General features: G+C 43.6%; 1 protein-coding gene across 5 annotated transcripts in view; it reads right to left on the bottom strand.

The window, feature by feature from the left end:
• The window catches only part of LOC135224629 (probable cytochrome P450 6a13), a 216,421-nt gene that overhangs the window by 47,025 nt on the left and 148,368 nt on the right, over positions 1-21,028 (bottom strand). For all 5 annotated transcript variants that reach the window (XR_010316787.1, XM_064263831.1, XM_064263832.1 and 2 more), the window contains exons 5-7: positions 18,691-18,840; positions 18,392-18,545; positions 12,922-13,143 (exon numbers count right to left, since the gene is read on the bottom strand). Coding sequence is in view for 4 of the 5 variants with exons in the window: in XM_064263831.1 (XP_064119901.1) it covers positions 12,922-13,143; positions 18,392-18,545; positions 18,691-18,840 (526 nt within the window). In the remaining variant the exon portion in view is untranslated. The remainder of the gene's footprint in view (positions 1-12,921; positions 13,144-18,391; positions 18,546-18,690; positions 18,841-21,028) is intronic.

The following is a 21,028-nucleotide window of genomic DNA, read 5'->3' as shown; positions in this document are numbered from 1 at the left end:
GAGGAGGGTTACGAACTCGTACTGTAGGTAAGCATCTGCCACCACTGTGAACGTCGTCTGGGTGGGGCTGATCGACACCTGACAGGAGAGCCAAAACCGTCCTCTGACTCATTCCAGTCCTCGTCGAGGTTGAAACCTCTCAGGAGGATCGAGGGGGGGAAGAAGAACTGCAATACTCCGAAAAAACGCCGCTGTCGCAGCAGAGGAGGTGGAAGTAGCTTGCACGACCGGCTAGACCTGAGCGAGTCATCCCGTCCGGAGACGAGAGGCTCTACCTGGTCCAGAACCAAGTCGAGAAGCTCTTATCGCGGCAAGCCCACCGTCAGTCTGGTTCCCTCTTCAGGCTCCAGAACGACTTGAGCCGTGACGCGGCTCTTCTGGTGGGAGCGGCGATAATTTGCCGAGATAGTTGTGTTGACGAATCAGCGCAATAACCTCGGTCAAGTTCCTCTGGATCTCGGAAGTCATAGCATCTTGCGGAGTGGGACCGTCAAGCCCCTCGAACAAGAGCATATTCCAACAACCTCCCCCTTCAGGAGGGGGAACAGCTACAGACCCCTCTCGGTCTCCTCCTGCCACTTGCGCGTACGTCCTGGTCGGTCCGAAGATCGTGCCTGGCCCATACGGCGTCGTGACGGGATCGTGCGGGGCACGCCCCTCACGATCACCCCGCTGTGCCTCGCTCTTCCCCGTGTAAACCGAGGCAGTTGAAGGCACGGGAGAAGAAGACCCGATGCTCCCCTTCCGCTCGCTGGCAGGACCAGCAGGCTTGGGGGGCTGCAGGCGATCGCCAACCTGCAGGCCTAGTCGAGTCGTTTCCCTGGGGAAACGGCTGGACGGAGAACAGCGGCTCCGATCTCGTGTGTCAGAAGGGCTACTGCTGGTCCCCCTATCCGCCCGGTCCCTGTGGGAGCAGCGGTCGGGAGACCTGCAGAGACCACTGTCGCGGTGAGACCGGTGCGTGTTCCGCGTCGAACCGCTGGTACCAGCCTAGGCTGGTGCCAACGATCGGGGGGGAACCTCTTCCCAGCATCAGCCTGTGGCCGGTCAGGGACCGTCACATCTACCCGGGTTATCAGCTGGTCACTGCGAGAGCGGCCGCTGGTCTGGCGAGAGTCAACTGAGCGGCTCTCACCAGCCTACTGCTCCGTGCCGCGGTCCTGGCGCTGAGCGAGCTCTGGCGCCAGAACTTTGGCTGCACGGTCTCCCGAACGAGGGGCCGAGCCGGTACCTGGCGTAGCGGCAGCGCCGCTAACGCCAAGCGAGGAAGTATCGGTGGTAGCCGATACTCCTCTGGTCCCCGTCGTCTTCTTCCTTGCGGAAGAAGAGACGGTCCCTGTTCTCGAAAGAGCAGGAGGACCAGCAATAGGACCCCCCGTCCCACTAGAGTGAGACGGGCCCTTAGAAGTTCCCGAAGGAGCCTTCTTAGGGGGGAACCCGGGTTACCAGCTGGTCGCTATGAGAGCGGCCGCTGGCCTGGCGAGAGTCACTGAGCGGCTATCACCAGCCTTCTGCTCCGTGCCGCGGTCTTGGCGCCGAGCGAACTCTGGCGCCGAAACTTTAGCTGCACGGTCTCCCGAGGGAGAGCGTACACTTGGGATCTCTCGCGAACGAGAGACCGAGCCGGAACCTGGCGTAGCTGCATCGCCGCTGGCACCAGGCGAGGAAGTACTAGTGGTAACTGACACTCCTCTGGTCCCCACCTATCTCTTTTTTGTGGAAGGGGAGACGGGCCCCGCTCCCGAAGGAGCAGGAGGACCAGCAGAAGGACCCCCCGGTGGGACGGGCCCTTAGAAGTTCCCGAAGGAGACTTCTTAGGGGGGGGAATACAGCCTTCTTCTTCTTCGGCTTGGTAGCCTTAGAAGTCGAAGGGGAAGAGGCGGCAGCAGACGACGACGACGACACCTTCCTCTTCTTCTTCGTCAGCTCCCGCAGGACAGACGTCAGATCCTCCATCCAGGACGGAGCCGGGGCAATTGCCGAAGCAACACGGCCCGGCTGCACCTGTCCGGAAGGACCTGAGTCTGGGGCAGCAGTACCGTGGACAGGGACGACGTGGGCAGGAGCGGGAACAGCAGGAGCGGCGAGAGCGGCTGGGCCAGCAGCAAGAACAGCGGTAGCAGCAGGTACGGCCGGTACAGCAGGCAAGTCAGGTAACCCAGGAGGCTTAGCTTCAGCCATCGACATCCTGGGTACCAGTGGCAGGTCCAGGGGAGGTTGGGCAGCGGAAGTCTGGGGTCGGCAGCACAAAGAACCCAGGTGGAGCGGCACACCCCTCCTCGGCACGGCAGCGATCGGCCCTTGAACGGCGGCTGTCAGCGTCACTGTCATCACATGCGGGGTATCACAAGTTGAGGAGGGGCGGCGTACCCTGGGGTAGTGTTGTGGTGGTCACCGCTCCATGGGTGACCGCCCCCGCCAGACGCTGAAACAACCCCTGGACACTAGGCACGCCCTGCAGACCCAAGGATGCCCACACCTGTCCCAGGTTACTCGTTCTGCGGAAGCAACAAAAGAGTGAGGGTACCCGCGGAGGGGTACCCTCGCACGGGGGGGGCGGCTAGCCCCACCCCGAACGAATGGGAGACCCCGAAAACAATTGTAAGGTTGGGGCACCGAGAGCCCTCCTCCAAGCTCGACAGTTCAGGCGAGGAGAAGGATCTCCCCCGAAGGGGAAGGTGCCATTCATGGGAGCTGAGTGGGGGGGCAGGAAAAAAAACGAAGAATCGGATACCAAGGGAGTCGCGGGAGAGCTTTCCGTCGACTTCCTGGCAGACCTTCGCTTCCCCCACCCTCGCACAGCCGTGAAAATACAGGCAGTCCCCGGGTTACGACGGGGGTTCCGTTCTTGAGACGCGTCGTAAGCCGAAAATCGTCGTAAGCCGGAACGACGCTTGGAAATATGTCTTAAACTAATAAAAAGTTATAAAAACCTTACTTGTAATCCTTTGGTTACACTACATGTCGTTTCCTGTAGTTTTATGTACAACCTGGAGTTATTTTCATAAAAGAATGCTGGTTCTTGAAGGTAAAAACTATTGTAAATCCTCTGGTGACTACTATTCTTGAAGTTTTATGTACAACCTGGAGTGATTTTGCAAAATCTTGAGGGCTACAAGAACAGCTGATTACTATTTACGTATCATATAGACTAATTAAAGTAAATGTATCTTTAAATAGGTTTATATATTAGTATCAACAAAACATTTCCTGCCATGAGTCAGAGGCCGTTTAATGAAACGAACACTTCTCTGTCCTATCTGTTCAGAAAATAAACGTTACGTCAATCCCCGAGACCATTGTTGCCAAAGCGTTCAGTCTGTTTGTTTGTTGGTGCTGCATGTTAACACGTCGTTGTTTAGTTCGTTGTATTTGCGCCTATTTTTCGTGTTATTTTGTCTATTTTATTATTAACCATGGGTCTCAAAGCTAAAGACAAAGCAGGTGATAAGAAAAAACCCAAGAAAATGATTTCGATGGAAGCAAAACATGAAATTATAGCAAAGCATGACGTGGCGTTCGTATCGTCGATTTGGCAAACTAGTATGGTCGAAATCCTTCTACAATATCCACGATCATCAAGCAGAAGGAAGCTATAAAAACCCCCGAGACCATTGTTGCCAAAGCGTCTCTCTCTCTCTCTCTCTCTCTCTCTCTCTCTCTCTCTCTCTCTTCTCTCTCTCTCTCTCTCTCTCTTATCAAATTACGTACTGGATAATGTCTCTCTTTGGATACTTCGATTTGCAAAATATTGAGGGCTACAAGAACAGTTGATTACTATTTACGTATCATATAGACTAATTAAAGTAAACGTATCTTTAAATAGGCTTATATTATTAGTATCAACAAAACATTTACTGGCATGAGTCAGAGGCCGTTTAACGAAACGAACACTTCTCTGTCCTTAACTCGGAGCGTCGGAAGACGCCTCTCTCTCTCTCTCTCTCTCTCTCTCTCTCTCTCTCTCTCTCTCTCTCTCTCTCTCTCTCTCTCTCTCTCTCTGATCAAATTACTGGATAATGTCTCTCTTTGGATACTTGGAATTTGCGTTGTAATCTAACCAGAAACTTCGTTTTGTTATTATTACTGGAAACAAGCAATGATTTTTTCATTATTTGCGCTTTTGGACTGTTATATGTAAACTAGTATGTATTCATTCGCTCGGAAACTAGTTCCGCATATGAGGCGTCACTAAAAAACATAGAAAAATACAACATAAAAAGTGTCGAAAATCATCATAATCTCAAAATTTTTGTTGTAATCTAACCAGAAACTTATTTTTATTAATATACTGTGCTAAACTATAAAGGATTTTTATCATGGTATGCGTTTTTTAAAAGCGTCGTTAACTCGGAGCGTCGGAAGCGTCAGCGTCGTAACCTCGGAACAAGCGTCGTAACCCAGGACGGATTTTTCCATTGAATATTTAAGAAAAAGCGTCGTAACCTCGGAACATCGTAAGCCGGAACCGTCGTAACCCGGGGACCGCCTGTAATGTGAAAATGAAACAGGATATACTGCACTTGCGATTCACTTTCACACAACATAAAGGGGAAGGATCAATCACGGGAAAGAGCGGAACCTTGATCCAAAATGAAAATGATGCAATCATAATAATATATGAACATGAAAAAGAATACCGCACTTGCGATTTCACTTTCACACAAAATTAATAGGAGAAGGATCAAATCCCGGGTAAGAGCGGAAACTTGATCCAATAATATAATGCTATCATAAAAAATATATGAAAATGGGAAGGATCAATTCTCGGGTAAGAGCGGAAATTGATCCAAAATGATATTGTTATGATACAATAAAGTTTCATACATACTTACCTGGCAGATATATAGTACATAGCTATCGACTCCGTCGTCCCCGACAGAAATTCAAATTTCGCGGCACTCGCTACAGGTAGGTCAGGTGATCTACCGCCCTGCTCTGGGTAGCAGGACTAGGAACTATTCCCATTTTCTAATCAGATTCTCTCTTCCACCTGTCTCCTGCGGGGAGGCTGGGTGGGTCTTCAATCGTATATATCTGCCAGGTAAGTATGTATGAAACTTTATTGTATCATAACAATATCATTTTCATACATTCAACTTACCTGTCAGATATATACATAGCTGATTGACACCCTTTGGTGGAGGGCAAGAGACAGCTAACTAACTGACTAGACAGGTAAACAACATATGTTGTAGGTATAAATAAACCTTAGTTCCTACCTTATTAGATGGAAGACTTCGTGGCTACTGCCCAGGAGTCTGCTTCATCTCAAGAGCCTTAGCGAGATAGTGATCTGTGGCCAAGAGTTCTTGCTGGTCTGTCGATGGGGTCTTATCCACTTACTCGGCAGAGCCTAACTGGCGTTTGTCAAGGGGTGCTAATCCGCTTATATGAAAACACGCCTTCTTTAAGGAGCACACAACCGATCCCGATCACCCGATCCTAACCCGTGTTAGTTCTAAGATTGCCAAGAGTCATCCCCAAACTCTTAGCAAACAACCACAAACTCGAAACTCATACATACAAAATCAAAAATAAAAATTTTGTACCCCTCTAATAGTCAGCTGTCACTCGATTTCCTAATGAAGCGAAGTGAAGGCCGCCAGTGCGACATCTGACACTCCCATGCACAGGAAACACGAGAACACATCCGACAAGAGGGTTACATACACATATTTAAGGATCGGTGCTCTCTCCTTTACCCAGAACCGTCTGTGCTGACACAAACGGACCTAAAGAAAAACATTTCTCATACGTTACTCGCACCTCTTTTAAATAATGAGATGCAAATACTGAGTTGCATCTCCAATAGGTTGCGTCCAAAATATTTTTAAGTGACATATTTCTCTGGAACGCAATTGATGTCGCGATTGCCCTTACCTCATGAGCTCTTACTCTTAATAGATTAAAAAGAGTCATCTGGGCAGTTTTTCTTATGAGCCTCGGTAATTACACTTCTAACAAGAAGGCCAAAGCATTTTTAGACATAGGTCTCTTGGGGTCTTTCACCGAGCACCATAGACCATGTTGTGAGCCTCCCAACCGCTTCTTTCTGTCCAGATAGAATTTCAGTGCTCTAACTGGACAAAGTGATCTTTCTATTTCTCTGCCTACTAGGCTAGTAAGTCCTTTTACCTCGAACTCCTAGGCCAGGGATTCGAAGGGTTCTCGTTTTTGGCAAGAAAAAGAGTCTGGAATGAACAAATCGCAGAATCTTCTTTGAAACCAACTCGTGACTCAAGGGCGTGCAACTCGCTGACCCTTTTAGCCGTAGCCAGAGATAGAAGAAATATACACTTTCTAGTGATATCCCGGAATGAAGCCGTATGAGGTGGTTCGAACTTTTCCGAGGATAGAAATTTCAGAACCACATCTAAGTTCCAGCTCGGAATCCTAGGCTCTACTGACTTGGACGTTTCAAAGGAGCGGATGAGATCGTGCAAATCTTTATTATTCGTCAAGTCTAAGCCCCTGTTTCTAAACTGATGAAAGCATACTTCTGTATCCTTTAATAGTTGGTACAGAGAGATGTGACTTTTCCCTCAGGAAAAGAAGGAAATCCGCAATTTCGGTTACAGAGGTATTGGAAGAGGACAGCTTCTTCGACCTGCACCAGTTTCTGAAAACTTCCCACTTCAATTGGTACACTCGCCTAGTAGATGATCTGCGGGCTCTAGCAATTGCGCTTGCCGCCTTGCGAGAAACCCTCTCGCTCTGACCAGTCTTTCGATAGTCGAAAGGCAGTCAGAGCAAGAGCGGGTAGATTTTGATGGTACCTCTCGAAGTGGGGTTGTTTGAGCAGATCTATCCTGTTTGGAAGAGATCTGGGGAAGTCCACTGTCCACTCCATCACCTCCGTGAACCAAATTCGGGATGGCCAATATGGGGCTATCAGAGTCATTCTGGTTCCCTTCGAGGCCACAAACTTTCTGACTACTTCCCCCAGAATCTTGAATGGGGGAAAAGCGTACACGTCTAGCCCTGACCAGTCCAGGAGAAAGGCGTCTATTGCATAAGCCCTGGGATCCTCTACCAGGGCGCAAAATGTGTCTATCCTTTTGGAGAGAAACGTGGCGAATAGATCTATCTGCGGTTTCCCCCAAAGATACCAAAGGGTCTGACAGACTTCCGAGTGGAGGGTCCATTCTGTAGGAAGGACCTGGAACCTCCTGCTCAGTCTGTCCGCTCTCACGTTCCTCTCCCCTTGAACAAATCTCGTTAGAAGAACCACATTCCTTTGATTTGCCCAAATCAGCAGATCTCTTGCCAGTTCGTATAGGGCGAAAGAGTGAGTTCCTCCTTGTTTCTTGACATAAGCCAGAGCGGTCGTATTGTCGGAGTTTATCTGAATTACTTTGTCTCTGACTATCTGCTCGAAGCTCCTTAGCGCGAGGTGAATCGCAAAGAGCTCCTTGCAATTTATGTGCCATGACACCTGCTCTTCCGACCAGGTGCCTGACACTTCTTCGGACCCTAGAGTCGCACCCCAACCTGTCTCCGACGCGTCTGAGAACAATGTCAGGTTTGGGTTCCGAACTTCTAAGGATACTCCTCTGTTTTCTTCCAAGGGGGTCAACCACCACCTTAATTGTTCCTTTACTTTTAATGAGATTGGAAACGTGTCCGAGAGTTGTCCTGTCTTCCAACTCCAACTGCTTCTCAGGAAGTACTGAAGCGGACGGAGATGCAGTCTTCCTAGAGGAAAGAACTGTTCGAGCGAGGAAAGGGTCCCCAGAAGGCTCAACCATTCCCTCGCTGAAGTACGCTCTTTCTCTAAGAAGTTCAATATTGTGGCACAGCCTTTCCTTACTCTCTCTTGAGAAGGAAATACTCGAAAACCCCGAGAATCCATCTGAATCCCCAGATAGGCTACGTTCTGGCTGGGGACCATCTGGGATTTCTCGAGGTTCACGATTAATCCTAATGTCTTTGTCAATTCCAGGATTGTTGACAGGTCCTCCAGACACTGCTTTTGAGACTTGGCCCTGATGAGCCAGTCGTCCAGGTATAGGGAGACGTTTATCCCTTTCATGTGAAGGTGTTTTGACACATTTTTCATCAAGTCTGTGAAGACTTGGGGAGCCGTAGACAGGCCGAAACACAGGGCCCTGAACTGATAGATCCTTCTCTCGAACATGAAACGAAGGTACTTCCTCGACGAATGGTGAATCGGGACGTGGAAATATGCGTCTTGAAGATCTAGAGACGCCATCCAATCTCCTTGACGGAGAGCTGCAAGTACTGAGGCAGACGTTTCCATGCTGAACTTCTGTTGTTGTACGAATTTGTTCAGCGAACTTACATCCAGTACCGGTCTCCATCCCCCCGAGGCTTTCGCTACGAGAAACAAGCGATTGTAAAACCCCGGGGAGCTTTGATCCAGTACCAGCTCTATTGCTCTTTTGTCCCACATCTGCTCCACCATTTGACGAAGAGTATCCATCAGAACAGGGTCCTTGTATCTGGCTGACAGTTCCCTCGGTGACGTTGTCAAGGGGGGTCTGTCCTTGAATGGGATATAATAACCCTTCTTGATTACTGACATTGACCAAGGATCGGATCCTATGTCTTCCCATGCTCCCGCAAAGAATTGTAACCTGGCTCCTACAGGTGTCTGGAGGAAAGATTTCTCATTTTCCCTTCTTAAAGGGACGGAAGGCAGATCTTCCCCTTTTTTCAGTTGATTTCCTTCTGACGATGAATCTAGCCTGAGAGCCTCCTCGAAAGGGCTGCTGTTGTTGAGCTGGCTTAGAGGCTTTCTTTTCCTCACTAGCCACAGGTCTATTCTTCCTTGAGGATTGCCTTAAAAGATCCTGAGTGGCTTTCTCAGTTAGCGAATGGGCAATGTCTCTCACCAACTGCGAAGGAAATAAATGCTCAGAGAGAGGCGCATACAGCAAAGCGGATCTCTGCGAAGGCGAGACGGCCTTAGTGACAAAGGCACTATGAACCGCTCTATTCTTTAGTATTCCCGCACCGAAGAGGGAGCACACTTCTGCCGATCCATCTTGAACCGCCTTATCGATGCATGTAAGGATGCTATGCAAGGTTTCAGGGCTTAGTTGTTCTTTTTCATGGAACTTCTTAGCAATGACCCCAAGGGACCAATCTAGGAAGTTAAATACTTCTAAGGTATGAAAAAGTCCCTTGAGGAGATGGTCCATTTCCGAAAGACCCCATGTTGCTTTCGCTGAATTTAAGGCATGTCTCCTCGACGAGTCTACGAGACTGGAGAAGTCCGATTCAGCTGAAACGGGCAGAGACAATCCCATGTTTTCTCCCGTTTCGTACCATATGCCTCTCCTGCCCCTTAGTTTAGCGGGAGGCATGCATAAGATCGTCCTTCCTAACTCCTTCTTAGTCTTGATCCAGGAGTCCAGAGATTGTAAGGCCCTTTTCATGGATATGGCCGGTTTCATTTTCAGGAAAGACGAAGACTTGTGTGCCTTCGTACTTGAAAATAGAGAGCGAGGAGAAGGAGGAGCGGCTGGAGTCAATGCATCTCCATATTCTTCTAAGAGAAGAGCAGAAAGAACTTTGTAATTCGAAAGCCCTTCTCTGTTAGTAACTTCGTCCTCCGAGACGTCATCTAAATTAATAGGATCGGAAGGAGAAGGCTCCCTTCCCTCCTCTGTCTCCTCTCTTGATTTCTTCCTTTCCGAAGAAGAAGCACTTCTATAAGGAGATGGGCTAGGAGTAACTCTCTCCTTACGTTTATCATTAGGCGAGTCACGTATCACTGCTCTACGCCTGTTAGACTCCTGTCGGATGTCAAGCTCTTCACGAGGAGAATGCGCCTGGCGTTTAGCAGGAGTATCTCGCTGAGAATACTCCTGAGGCCTGGTAGGAGTATCCTGTTTGGAATACTCCTGGCGCCTGACAGTCGTTACACTCTTCGAATACTCCTGCCGTCTGGAAGGCGCATCTCGCTCCAAATACTCCTGGCGCCTGTTAGGAGTATTAAGCTCAGAATACTCCTGGCGCTTGGTAGGCGCATCGCGCTTAGAATACTCCTGGCGCCTGGTAGGAGTAAAAAGTCCAGAATACTCCTGGCGCCTGGGAGGAGTATCGAGGCCAGAGTAATCAAGGCGCTTGGCAGGAGTATCTCTTCCCGAATACTCCTGACCTACGGAAGGCGCATCTAGTTCCAAATACTCCTGAGGCTTGGTAGGAGTATTGCTCATGGAATGCGCCTTTCGAATAGCAAGTATATTGCGCTTAGCGGGCGCTCTACTCCTATCAGGAGTTCTCTCTTCTCCAGTTGGCTCTTGTTGCTTGGATGAAGATCTGGGCCTAGAACGATCTACAGTAAAGTCAGGCTCTTTGCGCCTACTTGGCGCCTGGCTCCTAGTTGGCGCCTGACGCTTGGTAGGAGTTACTTCCTTTCCCACATCTCGCCTGCCTAACGCACCGCTCCCCCCAGAGATGGCCGCTTGTGCGACAACTCCCCTGGAGGGTTCGTCGCGCCCGACAGGAGATCGGTATTTGGATCTCTTAATCGGAAGCTTGTCATCCTTTTTACGAGTAGGCTCTTTAGAAAGTACTCCTACCAAAGACGCTATTTGCTCCTGTACATTCATCAAAATTCTCCTGGTCGAAGGCTCATTCGAATCAGGAGAAGGAGATCTGGAAGGCGCTCGAGAGTCTTTTCCCTTCCAAGGATCTAAATCCTTTCTAGCTTTCTTGATTACCGAAGGCGCCTCCTCTTCAGAGAAGCGCTCGGGCTAGAATTAAGCTCAGGTTCTTTCCAGTTCCTTTTTAGCGGACGTGAAAGCTTCGATTCCTTCCATCCTCTTCTCGGAGAAGGCGAACTAGAAGATGAAAAGCACTCACGAAGGACGCTTTTTCTATAGCTGTCCCTGGCAGTCTGAGATGTATACGATTCTGCCGAAGGGACGCCTGATCGTTGGGGATTCCCCACGACCCCCGTAAGGCTTTCGACTTTCCTTCTCCTCTGGGCCAGGGAGCTTGGAAGAGGTCTAGGCCTGGGAGCGTCGCAGGGACGACCAGACGCCCCCTCTACTACACTGGGGACACTAACATCACTCGAGAAACCACATTCACTTCTCTTACCTTCCAATGCTTCCATTTTCTCTTGCATTTTTTGAAGGGAAGCTCTGAGTTCCGCTATTTCTGAGGCGGAATCAGAGGGATAAACTTGTGAACGGGCTGAAATAGAATGGGCATAATTAAGAGAAGAAGAAGAAGCTACAGAACTACTAGACATTTTCCGGCTTTTGTAAGCCGCCTTCCTCTCTCGATCTTTCTCTAACTTTTTCAAGTAAGAAGTCAGATTCTTCCATTCTTGCGCACTCAATCTCTCACACTCGTTACACGTATTCTCAATTGAGCATTCAACCTTTCTACAACCACTGCATGTAGTGTGAGGATCTACCGAAGCTTTCGGAATCCTCACCTTACAGCCTTCATTCACACACACTCTGAAGCTAACACTAGAATCAGACATATTCACGAAAATCCAAAGCGAAGTCCAAAAACCAGTCCACGATAGCGAATGCCAAACAACGATCCAAGTACGTCACCAAAAATCAGTCGAAAGATGATCAAAAGCATTGTGAAAAAAGAATTCCAGTCAGGAGGAAGTAACAACAATGTTGATACTACCGGCGACAGAGAGAATCTGATTAGAAAACGGGAATAGTTCCTAGTCCTGCTACCCAGAGCAGGGCGGTAGATCACCTGACCTACCTGTAGCGAGTGCCGCGAAATTTGAATTTCTGTCGGGGACGACGGAGTCGATAGCTATGTATATATCTGACAGGTAAGTTGAATGTATGAAAATGAAAATTGATGCAATTAAATAATAAATGAAAATGAAAAAGAATACTGCAATTGCGATTCCACTTTCATTGCATTCTATTATACAAAATAAGAGGCTCGTGCCGAGCACCTTCACGCTCTTGGCAACGAACGCACAGGGCAAAAATATAATGAAAGGAGTACTTACATTTTAATTACACACTTTCGCCCAAAATACATGACTCGGCGCGAGCACGCTCCCGCCCTCGGCACCAAGACATGATTCAAGGGTATCAATTTCATGAAAAAGAGCGGAAACCGCCGCATCTACGGCGATAGCTCCATCTTGACCTATAATTAAGTAATGAAAATGAAAACAGAGTACTTACAGTTTCATTTTCAACTCAAACAAACCGTTAGTAGAAAACACAATATAAACAAAGCATACGACGATGAAGCTCGTATGCTGGCAGAGAGAGATGACGAACACGTCCTTCACACCCGCGGCCAAAAGCAAAAGTGATTCTTCACCTCTCAGGCGCGCGGGCGCGCGCTGTCGGACAAGCAGTTAACTACCGTTCTCCCCTTGTTCGAAGCTTACGACCGTTCCAGCTGCCGCTAGCTACTTCCTATTGTTAAAGGACCGAGGGTTTGTATTCGTGTCGGAACAATGTTGTATTTCATTGTTTATTGGTCAATTTAGCTTTATTATAAAATTTACTGTGGTGTTTTTGTAGGGCTTGGAACGAATTAGGTTACGAAGACCGCTTTGGAACGGATTAATTTCGTAACCTGAGGCACTACTGTAAATATTAATCTTTCTACATCTTTGGAGACCAACCTATGAGGTAAAGATTGTGGCAGGTGAAGAGAGGATCCTTCTACTGAACAACATTTTACCTGAAATCTAACTACAACTTTACTCACTGCTGATAGAGAACTCAGCAACCGACCCCTTAATGTATAGGGATAACGGTTTGAAAGAAGAAGGGATAGAGAACTCAGCTTGGTTTCTTCACCTCTGCACTCTACTAGTGATACAAGAAATTGTCATATACACATTTTTTCCTAGTATGAACACTTAGGTATGTTTTGCATAAATATTTCATCATTAAAAGATTTAACAATGACTCTACAAAGCAACATGTATTCTCTCACCTGCAAATACCATATCAAGATAAGTCATTTCTTGAAGTGACTCATATGTAATCTCTCCATTGTGCCTCTCTAAAACACTCTCAATTTCTTGCATGCATTTTTGCTGGATGTCTGGATGAAGTGCCAAACAGTAAGATAAAAAGCTGAGAGTAGTTGCAGTGGTATCATACCCAGCAATATAAAACAGCACACACTGAGCTGTTATTACTAGCTCTGTTAAAACTGAAAAATAAGATAAACTCTAGTTATAAGAGACATAATATAGTATCAGGTCAAAATCCCCCGAGGACAAAATCCCCCAGGACAAACTCCCCCATAAGACAAAATTCCCCTTGCCAGAATTTCCCATTTTCTACCACTTGCTTGTTTTTCTAACAAGGCAATATTTTTTTTTTACTAACAGCTACATTAACTAATTCTCACTGTCACAGCAGTAGAGTCATTTCCTCATTTTTCTAAAAAGGAAATATATATATTTTTTTTTCACTGACATACTTAAGTTTAACTAAATCTTCTTACAAAAAATTCATTTAAAAATCACTTTAGTACTTCCAGCTATAAAAGATGGAGTTTGTGAAGAGCAGTAAAGGACAGGTGAAATTGTATCATGAAGGATATATTTACGTTAAACGAAAAGAATTGGCAAACGGTGTGGTATCATACGAATGTGAAAGAAGGCGATCTAAAGCATCATATAAAGCAAAAGTCAAAGTGAGGCAAGGTGAGGTCATCGAAGAATTACACAGCCCCGCACACGCACCAATAGAACGAAATGTGAAGCCGCAAAAGTATTTCAAAAAATTAAAGAACTTGCACAACAAACAGAAGAGATCACACGACAAATAATCGCTGAAGGTTGTGCATCTACATATATCAGACGCGGTAGCTACAAAATTACCTTATATCCATTCCTTCGAAGAGATGTACGACTCTATAAGCAGAAAAAGAGGAACTATTTACCGTTGCCATCAGGTACTCAAGATCTTGTTTTACCCGAAAATTGTAAAAACCACCAGGGCTGGAAATTTTTGATGCATGATTCAACGTTTGATGGCAAGAGAATTTTAATATTTGGAATGGCCAAAAGCATTACATTTTTAAGAAATCATCCTCATTGGTGTTTGGATGGAACATTTAAAGTGGTTCCTGAAATTTTTGCCCAACTGTATACAATTCATGCTGTAGTAGATCATCGCACTACAATGTCCCCTCATATTCGCGGGAGATGCGTACCAGACACGCCCCCCGGAATAGTTAGAACCCGCAATAGTTGGAACCCCTATAAAAATGCTGAAAACAGCCTATTTTGTTAGTTAAAACTCAAGAAAAACCCACTAAAAATGTTTATACATGTATTTGGTTTTTTAATAGTTTTATCACAAAAAGTGCACTTTATGATGAAATTGATAAAAAACAGGAATTTGTGGATATTTCTCATAGAAAATACCTCGAATATACAAATTTTCCACAAATAATACGGGGAAACGTTCCCAAGAGAAATCCGCGAATGTGAGAGTCCGCGAATCCGGAGAACACGAATACAGGGGTCCACAGTACGTATACCCTGCATCTCTGCACTGTTACTGGATAAGACCCAAACAACTTATAACAGATTTATACAAGAAGTAAAAATCTTGACAAATTGCTCGCCTGCGAGTGCAATTATCGATTTTGAAAGAGCAATGCTGAATACTTTGATAGCACACCTTCCTGAAGTCGATGTTAATGGCTGGTTTTTTCAATTGTGCCAAAATATTTAAAGAAAAATACAAGGGTTTGGTTTACAAAAACATTTATCAAAACAATAATGAATTTCCTCTTAAAATGAGAATGACAGCAGCCCTTGCCTTTATTCCCCCTGAATATGTTTATAGCATTTGAAGAGCGCTATGATTTTATGCCAGAGGAGAGTTTGCCAATTTTGGATTACTTTGAGGATCACTATATTGGCAGGCCATGTCAACGAGGACGCCGAGAACCCACATTTTGCATACCTCTGTGGAATATGCAAGAACAAACGATGAACTTAATCATACCAATAATTCTGTGGAAGGATGACATCGCAGTTTCGTATCATTTGCTGGATGTTCCCATCCAGTCAACTGGAAGTTTGAGTCTCTTAGAGCGAGAAATCAACTTTCAAGATGTTCAGATGAATCAGATTATTTCTGGAATCGCTAGTGAACCACCTAGAAAGAAATATAAGGATGCCACATCACGAATCACATCAATTGTGCTAACATACCAAGAAAAAACGTTTTTAGATTATCTTAGAGGATTGCATTTAACTTAGGGTTTTAAACACATTCAGTCTTTCAATAAACAATTTAGTAGCATTTTTCCTGAAATTTGCATTTTGCTCAAATATTTTTATTGTTAAGAATTCCATCTCTTGAAGATGAAAGCTACGTTAGTTAAAAAAAATTCTATCAGTAATATTCAGTTAACCCTCTTTCGCCGATTGGACGTATTATACATAGTAGAGATAAATCGTCTGTCGGGTGCCGATTGGACATATCGTACGTCGACATAGAAAAGTTTTTTTAAAAATTCGCGGAAAAATACTTTTAGGCCCACCAGGCGAAAACTTTTGAATCACGCGCCTTGGGAGATGCTGGGAGCTCATGGATCAAGGCGTTGTTTTGTTTACAATCGGTACGCAGGCGCGCAAGTGCGAATTTCTTTCTTATCGCACTAAAAAGTATGAGACACATCTCAGAAATTATTTTGTCACTTTGACATAATTTTGGCACCATTTTAAATTAGCTGTTACATGGAGTATTATATATGAAAATGTGCACAATTTCATGAAAAATACAACAAAAAAATACTCATGATTGTAGCTTTTATCAGTTTTGAAATATTTTCATATAAATAACAATAAGTGCCAAAATTTCAACCTTCGGTCAAATTTGACTCTACCGAAATGGTCGAAAAACGTAATTGTAAGCTAAAACTCTTTTATTCTAGTAATATTCAATCATTTACCTTCATTTTGCAACTAATTGGAAGTCTCTAGCACAATATTTCGATTTATGGTGAATTTATGAAGAAAAAAAAACATTTTCCTTACGTCCGTGCGGTAACTCTTCCGAAAAAATCAGAAATGTTTTCATGCGATTGTCATAATGTTTGCACCATTTTAAATTAGCCGTTACATAAAGATTTATATATGAAAATGTGTGCAATTTCATGTAGAATACAACAATAAAATGATTGATGGTTGTAGCTTTTCTCATTTTCGAAATATTTGCATATAAATCACGATAAATAGAAAAAAACCACGTTTGGTCAACTTTGACTCTACCGAAATGGTCAAAAAACGCAATTGTAAGCTAAAACTCTTACAGTCTAGTAATATTCAGTCATTTATCTTCATTTTGAAACAAATTCGAACTCTCTAGCACAATATTTAGATTTATGGTGAATTAAAAAAAAAACTTTCCTTCCCTCTGCGCACAGATTCTCTGCCGCAAATCTCCGAAATGCGTACATCGCATTCTCGTAATACTTGCTCCATTTCATATTAGGCGTTTCATAGAGTTTTATATATGAAAATGTGCGCAATTTTATGTAGAACACAACAAAAAATAATTGAAGGTTGTAGCTTTTCTCATTTTTAAAATATTTGCATATCAATAAAAATATATAAAAAAAATTCGACATTTGGTCAACTTTAACGCGTCCGAAATAGTCGAAAACTGCAATTGTAAGTTAAAACTCTTACAGTAATATTCAATCATTTATCTTCATTTTGAAACAAATTGGAAGTCTCTACAACAATATTAGATTTATGGTAAATTTTTGAAATAAACATTTTTTTACGTCCAAGCATTACGAATTCATGCATCATTTTGTGATAATATTTTCTCTGTGTTGCTTTGATCGTTTTACAATGTGTTATATACCAAAATGATTGCAATTTAGTGTACGTACAATAAAAAAAAAATTAACTCCTTAGCTTTAACCGTTTTGCTCACAGCGCGATTTGAATACAATTATGTATATATGAAATTTTGTTTGAATACAATTATGTATATATGAAACTTTGTTTTTGCGCTATCATATATTGCATTATTTATATATGATAATGATATTTTTTTTCATTTCTGATGGTTGCATACTAAACTTCAGGCAATGACAAAAAAAAGAGCCAAAAATGAACTCTTAATCTTGAAAACTAAGCGCGCTGTGATTTTTTGAAAAAAATATTTTTTCCGCTTCCGCGCTCACTCCGAGACCCCCCTGGCATACAGGAGACAATTTTTATTATACACCTTCGTTGTAAGAGGGTTAACTAGAAGTATATACATATGCAATAACAAATGTAAAACAGCAAATGACTGTACGAGTATTTTAATATATTTCTGTTTGGTACAATATAAGCAATAAAAAATGAAACAAGTTACTACTATTATTGGTTGCTTACATTTTCATTACTTTAAATTTGTCCCAGGGGAATTTGTCCAAGGGGATTTTGTCCAAGGGGGATTTTGTCCTCCAGGGGAATTTGTCCTAGAACCACATAATACTGAACTGAAAGTTTTTACTCCTCATATTTTTCCTTACGACAAAGTGCTCCCTTTTTTGTGAATAATTACAACTAATAAATGCATACAAATTAATGCTGACTGCTAAAAATCATAAATTAGCAAATTTTATAATGCAATCAATAAAATTTTGAATAAATGAGACCTTCCCAATTCACAAAATGCAATCAATAACAAAAGGTCTTGTTTAATGAGAAATTACCAATTTCACTGGATAAATTATAAGCTTATATTGCAAAGTTCAACACATTCATCCATTCATGAAAAGTAATTCTATATGGTAGATTTACAATACTTTAGAACAGCCACTAAGAATCTAACCTATACAGTATGTATTTGTAAATAAGGGAGTATCTGCAACCAACAGTCTTTGATAAACAATGTAGAGCATTTCTTCTATCTTCTTACATCACTGCAATAATTTAAACATCCATTATGTAAAAATATGAATATCATTAAGAATTTTAGCTCTCAAGATTTTAACTCCATAAACTCACATCTCTCATAAATAAAATTCAAACTGCATTTAAAAAAAAAAAAGTTAACTGCATGCAAATATTTCTCTTCCTATATAGCAACCTATCAAAGTCCTTACTTTCACTGTCCTCTTATAGTACCCTGCATTAAAGAAGCTACAAAAAAAGTTGCAATTGCAAGGGTTGGTAACAGCCTTCACCCACAGCTTGGCTCTCAGTCCAGGTCTGAAAACATTTGGAATAGTTTCTTAGCCCTACCCATGGCTACCTGTGCACTTTGCTTTCTTTGTACACCTTTTAATTATTTTTACTTTTTTGTCTTATCACATCTTCCATTTAATATAACTTTTCCTTTAATAAATTAACCTCACTCTTCCTACTGTCCTTTCACATTTTTACATTACACTACTCATATTAGTATTACAGTATACATTTGAAAAATACCTTGGTTTGCAGGTTTCTTTGATGAAATAGTTGAATTATCAATGCCTTTGTTATTGTTTGTTTGTTCCTGCAATGATGCATCCAACAAAAGTTGCAGAAAATCATTTCTTCGAAGATTATTTTCTAGGCGATACTTCATTGTGTCAGATACAACCTGGAATACTGCAATTTTTAACTAATTTTTCCTTACAGATTTATGTAAATGAACATACAAAGAATTACATGAAAAATGTCCAGTTTTCAGTAGCTTTCAAGAAGAGAGAAACATGATCATGAAGTAAAAGAAAAAAAACCCTTACCTTTGTGAAGAAATGAATTGGTGTCCTATCAACAACATTGAGATGAAGTCTTTTAGCAATATGAGGCCAAAGGAACTGGAAGAACATTAAAGGCCTCTTCCACTTAGCGGGAGGCTTGAAAAATCGGGCAGCTGCTGCAGAAAACTCATCCTACAGTATGAAAAATATTTACATACAAGTCTTTGAACATTATCTGAACAAGTTATGAATTTTCTTTTCTTGAAAAGCAGAACGGATCATGGGTATAAATAATATGTTACTTTCCAAGAAAAACATAACTGAATATTTGAAGCCCTTGTACCTAGACATTTACCATGATATGACATAGATCTGAAAATCTGGACACCATCAACAAAAAAACTGTTATGCCTAGAATATTCCTAGCACCAAAAGGTTGTCAATGGCTTCCATATGCCAAGAGACTGATTCCTTAAGCATCTGGAATCTATTCTAACCTTGGTTAAATGAATATAAATACTATGCACTAACTCTTACCCAATAAACATAATTTGCTATCGGGGTGTTGAATACTGCAGAGACACTACCAGGGCTTGGGTTGTACTAATCACCACTGCAAGCCTGTACTGAGTCGCCAGCAGCATTACCCCCAAGAAGTAAAGTTAGCCTCTCCTTGCTGGCTTTATGACCGGGTGCTGACTTCTCCTCCTTGGCGATGTAAGTGCGGTTAGGCATACGTTTCCAAAACAAACCTGTCTCGTCTACGTTAAACACTTGCTGAGCAGAATAACCCCCCTCCTTAATTATCTCAGACAACGCTTTAGGAAATTCACTCGCTGCTTTCTCATCCCCACTAGCAGCTTCACCTTGCAATTTAAGGTTATGGTAATTGGCCCGAGCCTTAAATCGCATAAACCAACCCCTACTAGCCACAAACTCTTCACTTTCACTTCCCTCCCCCTTTTCTTTTTTCAACGCTTCAAACAATCTTTTCGCCTTCTCCTGAATCACCATAAGGCTGACTGGGATACGCCGTTGATTTTGGTCTTCCAACCAAAGCACCAATAACCTTTCCATTTCAATTATTAGACCACTACGCTGCTTAGTTATCACTGTCGCTTTCATAGGAGCAGATCCTTTCACATGTTCAACGATGCGCTCTTTATCTTTGATAATGGTAGCAACGGTCGAACGGCTCTGATTCTTCAAAATCAATTAGGGAGCCCATTCACAAGTTTTGTCAAGTACCGGATCAAGTTCTAACAAATGCCTCTCTCTGTTAGAGTTAAGGGCAATGTATCTGAATTTAATGGCACCTCTGTGACTATATATTTCCTGTACAACTATATGCCAATACAGGCAGTCCTCGGTTATCGGCGGTCTCGGTTAATGGCAATCCGGTTTCATGGGGCTTGTCTAGTGGCATAAAATTGACGATTTATGGCTCCATAACAGGCCAAGTTTTGGTTATCAGCGCCATAAAGGTGCCGACAATAGTTATGGTGCTATAACATACCTAACAGAGGTACCATTAACCAGTTATCAGCGCCATTACCCGAAACTCGGCACCACACGCGCCATAAATGGCTGAGTTTCGGTTAATGGCAGTTTTTGGTTATCAGCACCCTGCTGAGAAGGGAACCCCTGCCGATAACCGGGGATTGCCTTTAACTTGAAAGCAGGTAATCCTGTCACTTGAGAAACAACAGATGATGACTGTAATGATAACATGCCTATACAGTGGACCCGCCGTATTTGCATTCTTCGCATTTGCAAACTCATGTACAGTAAGTCCTCGGGTTACGCTGGTCTCGACTTACGATGTTTCGTGGTTACGAACGCGCCCCCATAAAAATATAAAAAATAATATTTTGCGTCGTTCCGTCTTACGCGGTTTAGCGTCGTAAGCAATGTAAACAAACGCGAACTAGTTCCGGGCGCACGGTGGAAGAATACGCTTTGTGGGGGAGAGGACGGCGTCGCTTCGCTACGCTCATTCCTCGCCCATACGCCATTTTGGTTGTTTACACTGCCTCTCTCTCCCTCGTGTTGTATCGTTTTTGTAACTTTTTGCTCTTTGTTATGGCTCCCAAGCGCAAGGCGGACTCTTCTGATGGTAGTGCATCGAAGAAAAGAAAGGCCATCACCATGGAAATTAAAGTGGACATTATAAAGCGATCTGGAGAAAGGGAGAAACGCCAACAAACATTGGCCGCTCGCTTGGCCTTAGCCGTTCGACCGTTGCTACCATTATCAAAGATAAAGAGCGCATCGTTGAACATGTGAAAGGATCTGCTCCTATGAAAGCGACAGTGATAACTAAGCAGCGTAGTGGTCTAATAATTGAAATGGAAAGGTTATTGGTGCTTTGGTTGGAAGA

Source organism: Macrobrachium nipponense, chromosome 12 (genome assembly GCF_015104395.2).
Source record: "Macrobrachium nipponense isolate FS-2020 chromosome 12, ASM1510439v2, whole genome shotgun sequence".
NCBI classification, from domain to species: domain Eukaryota; kingdom Metazoa; phylum Arthropoda; class Malacostraca; order Decapoda; family Palaemonidae; genus Macrobrachium; species Macrobrachium nipponense.
This window is presented reverse-complemented; position numbering and strand designations above follow the sequence as displayed.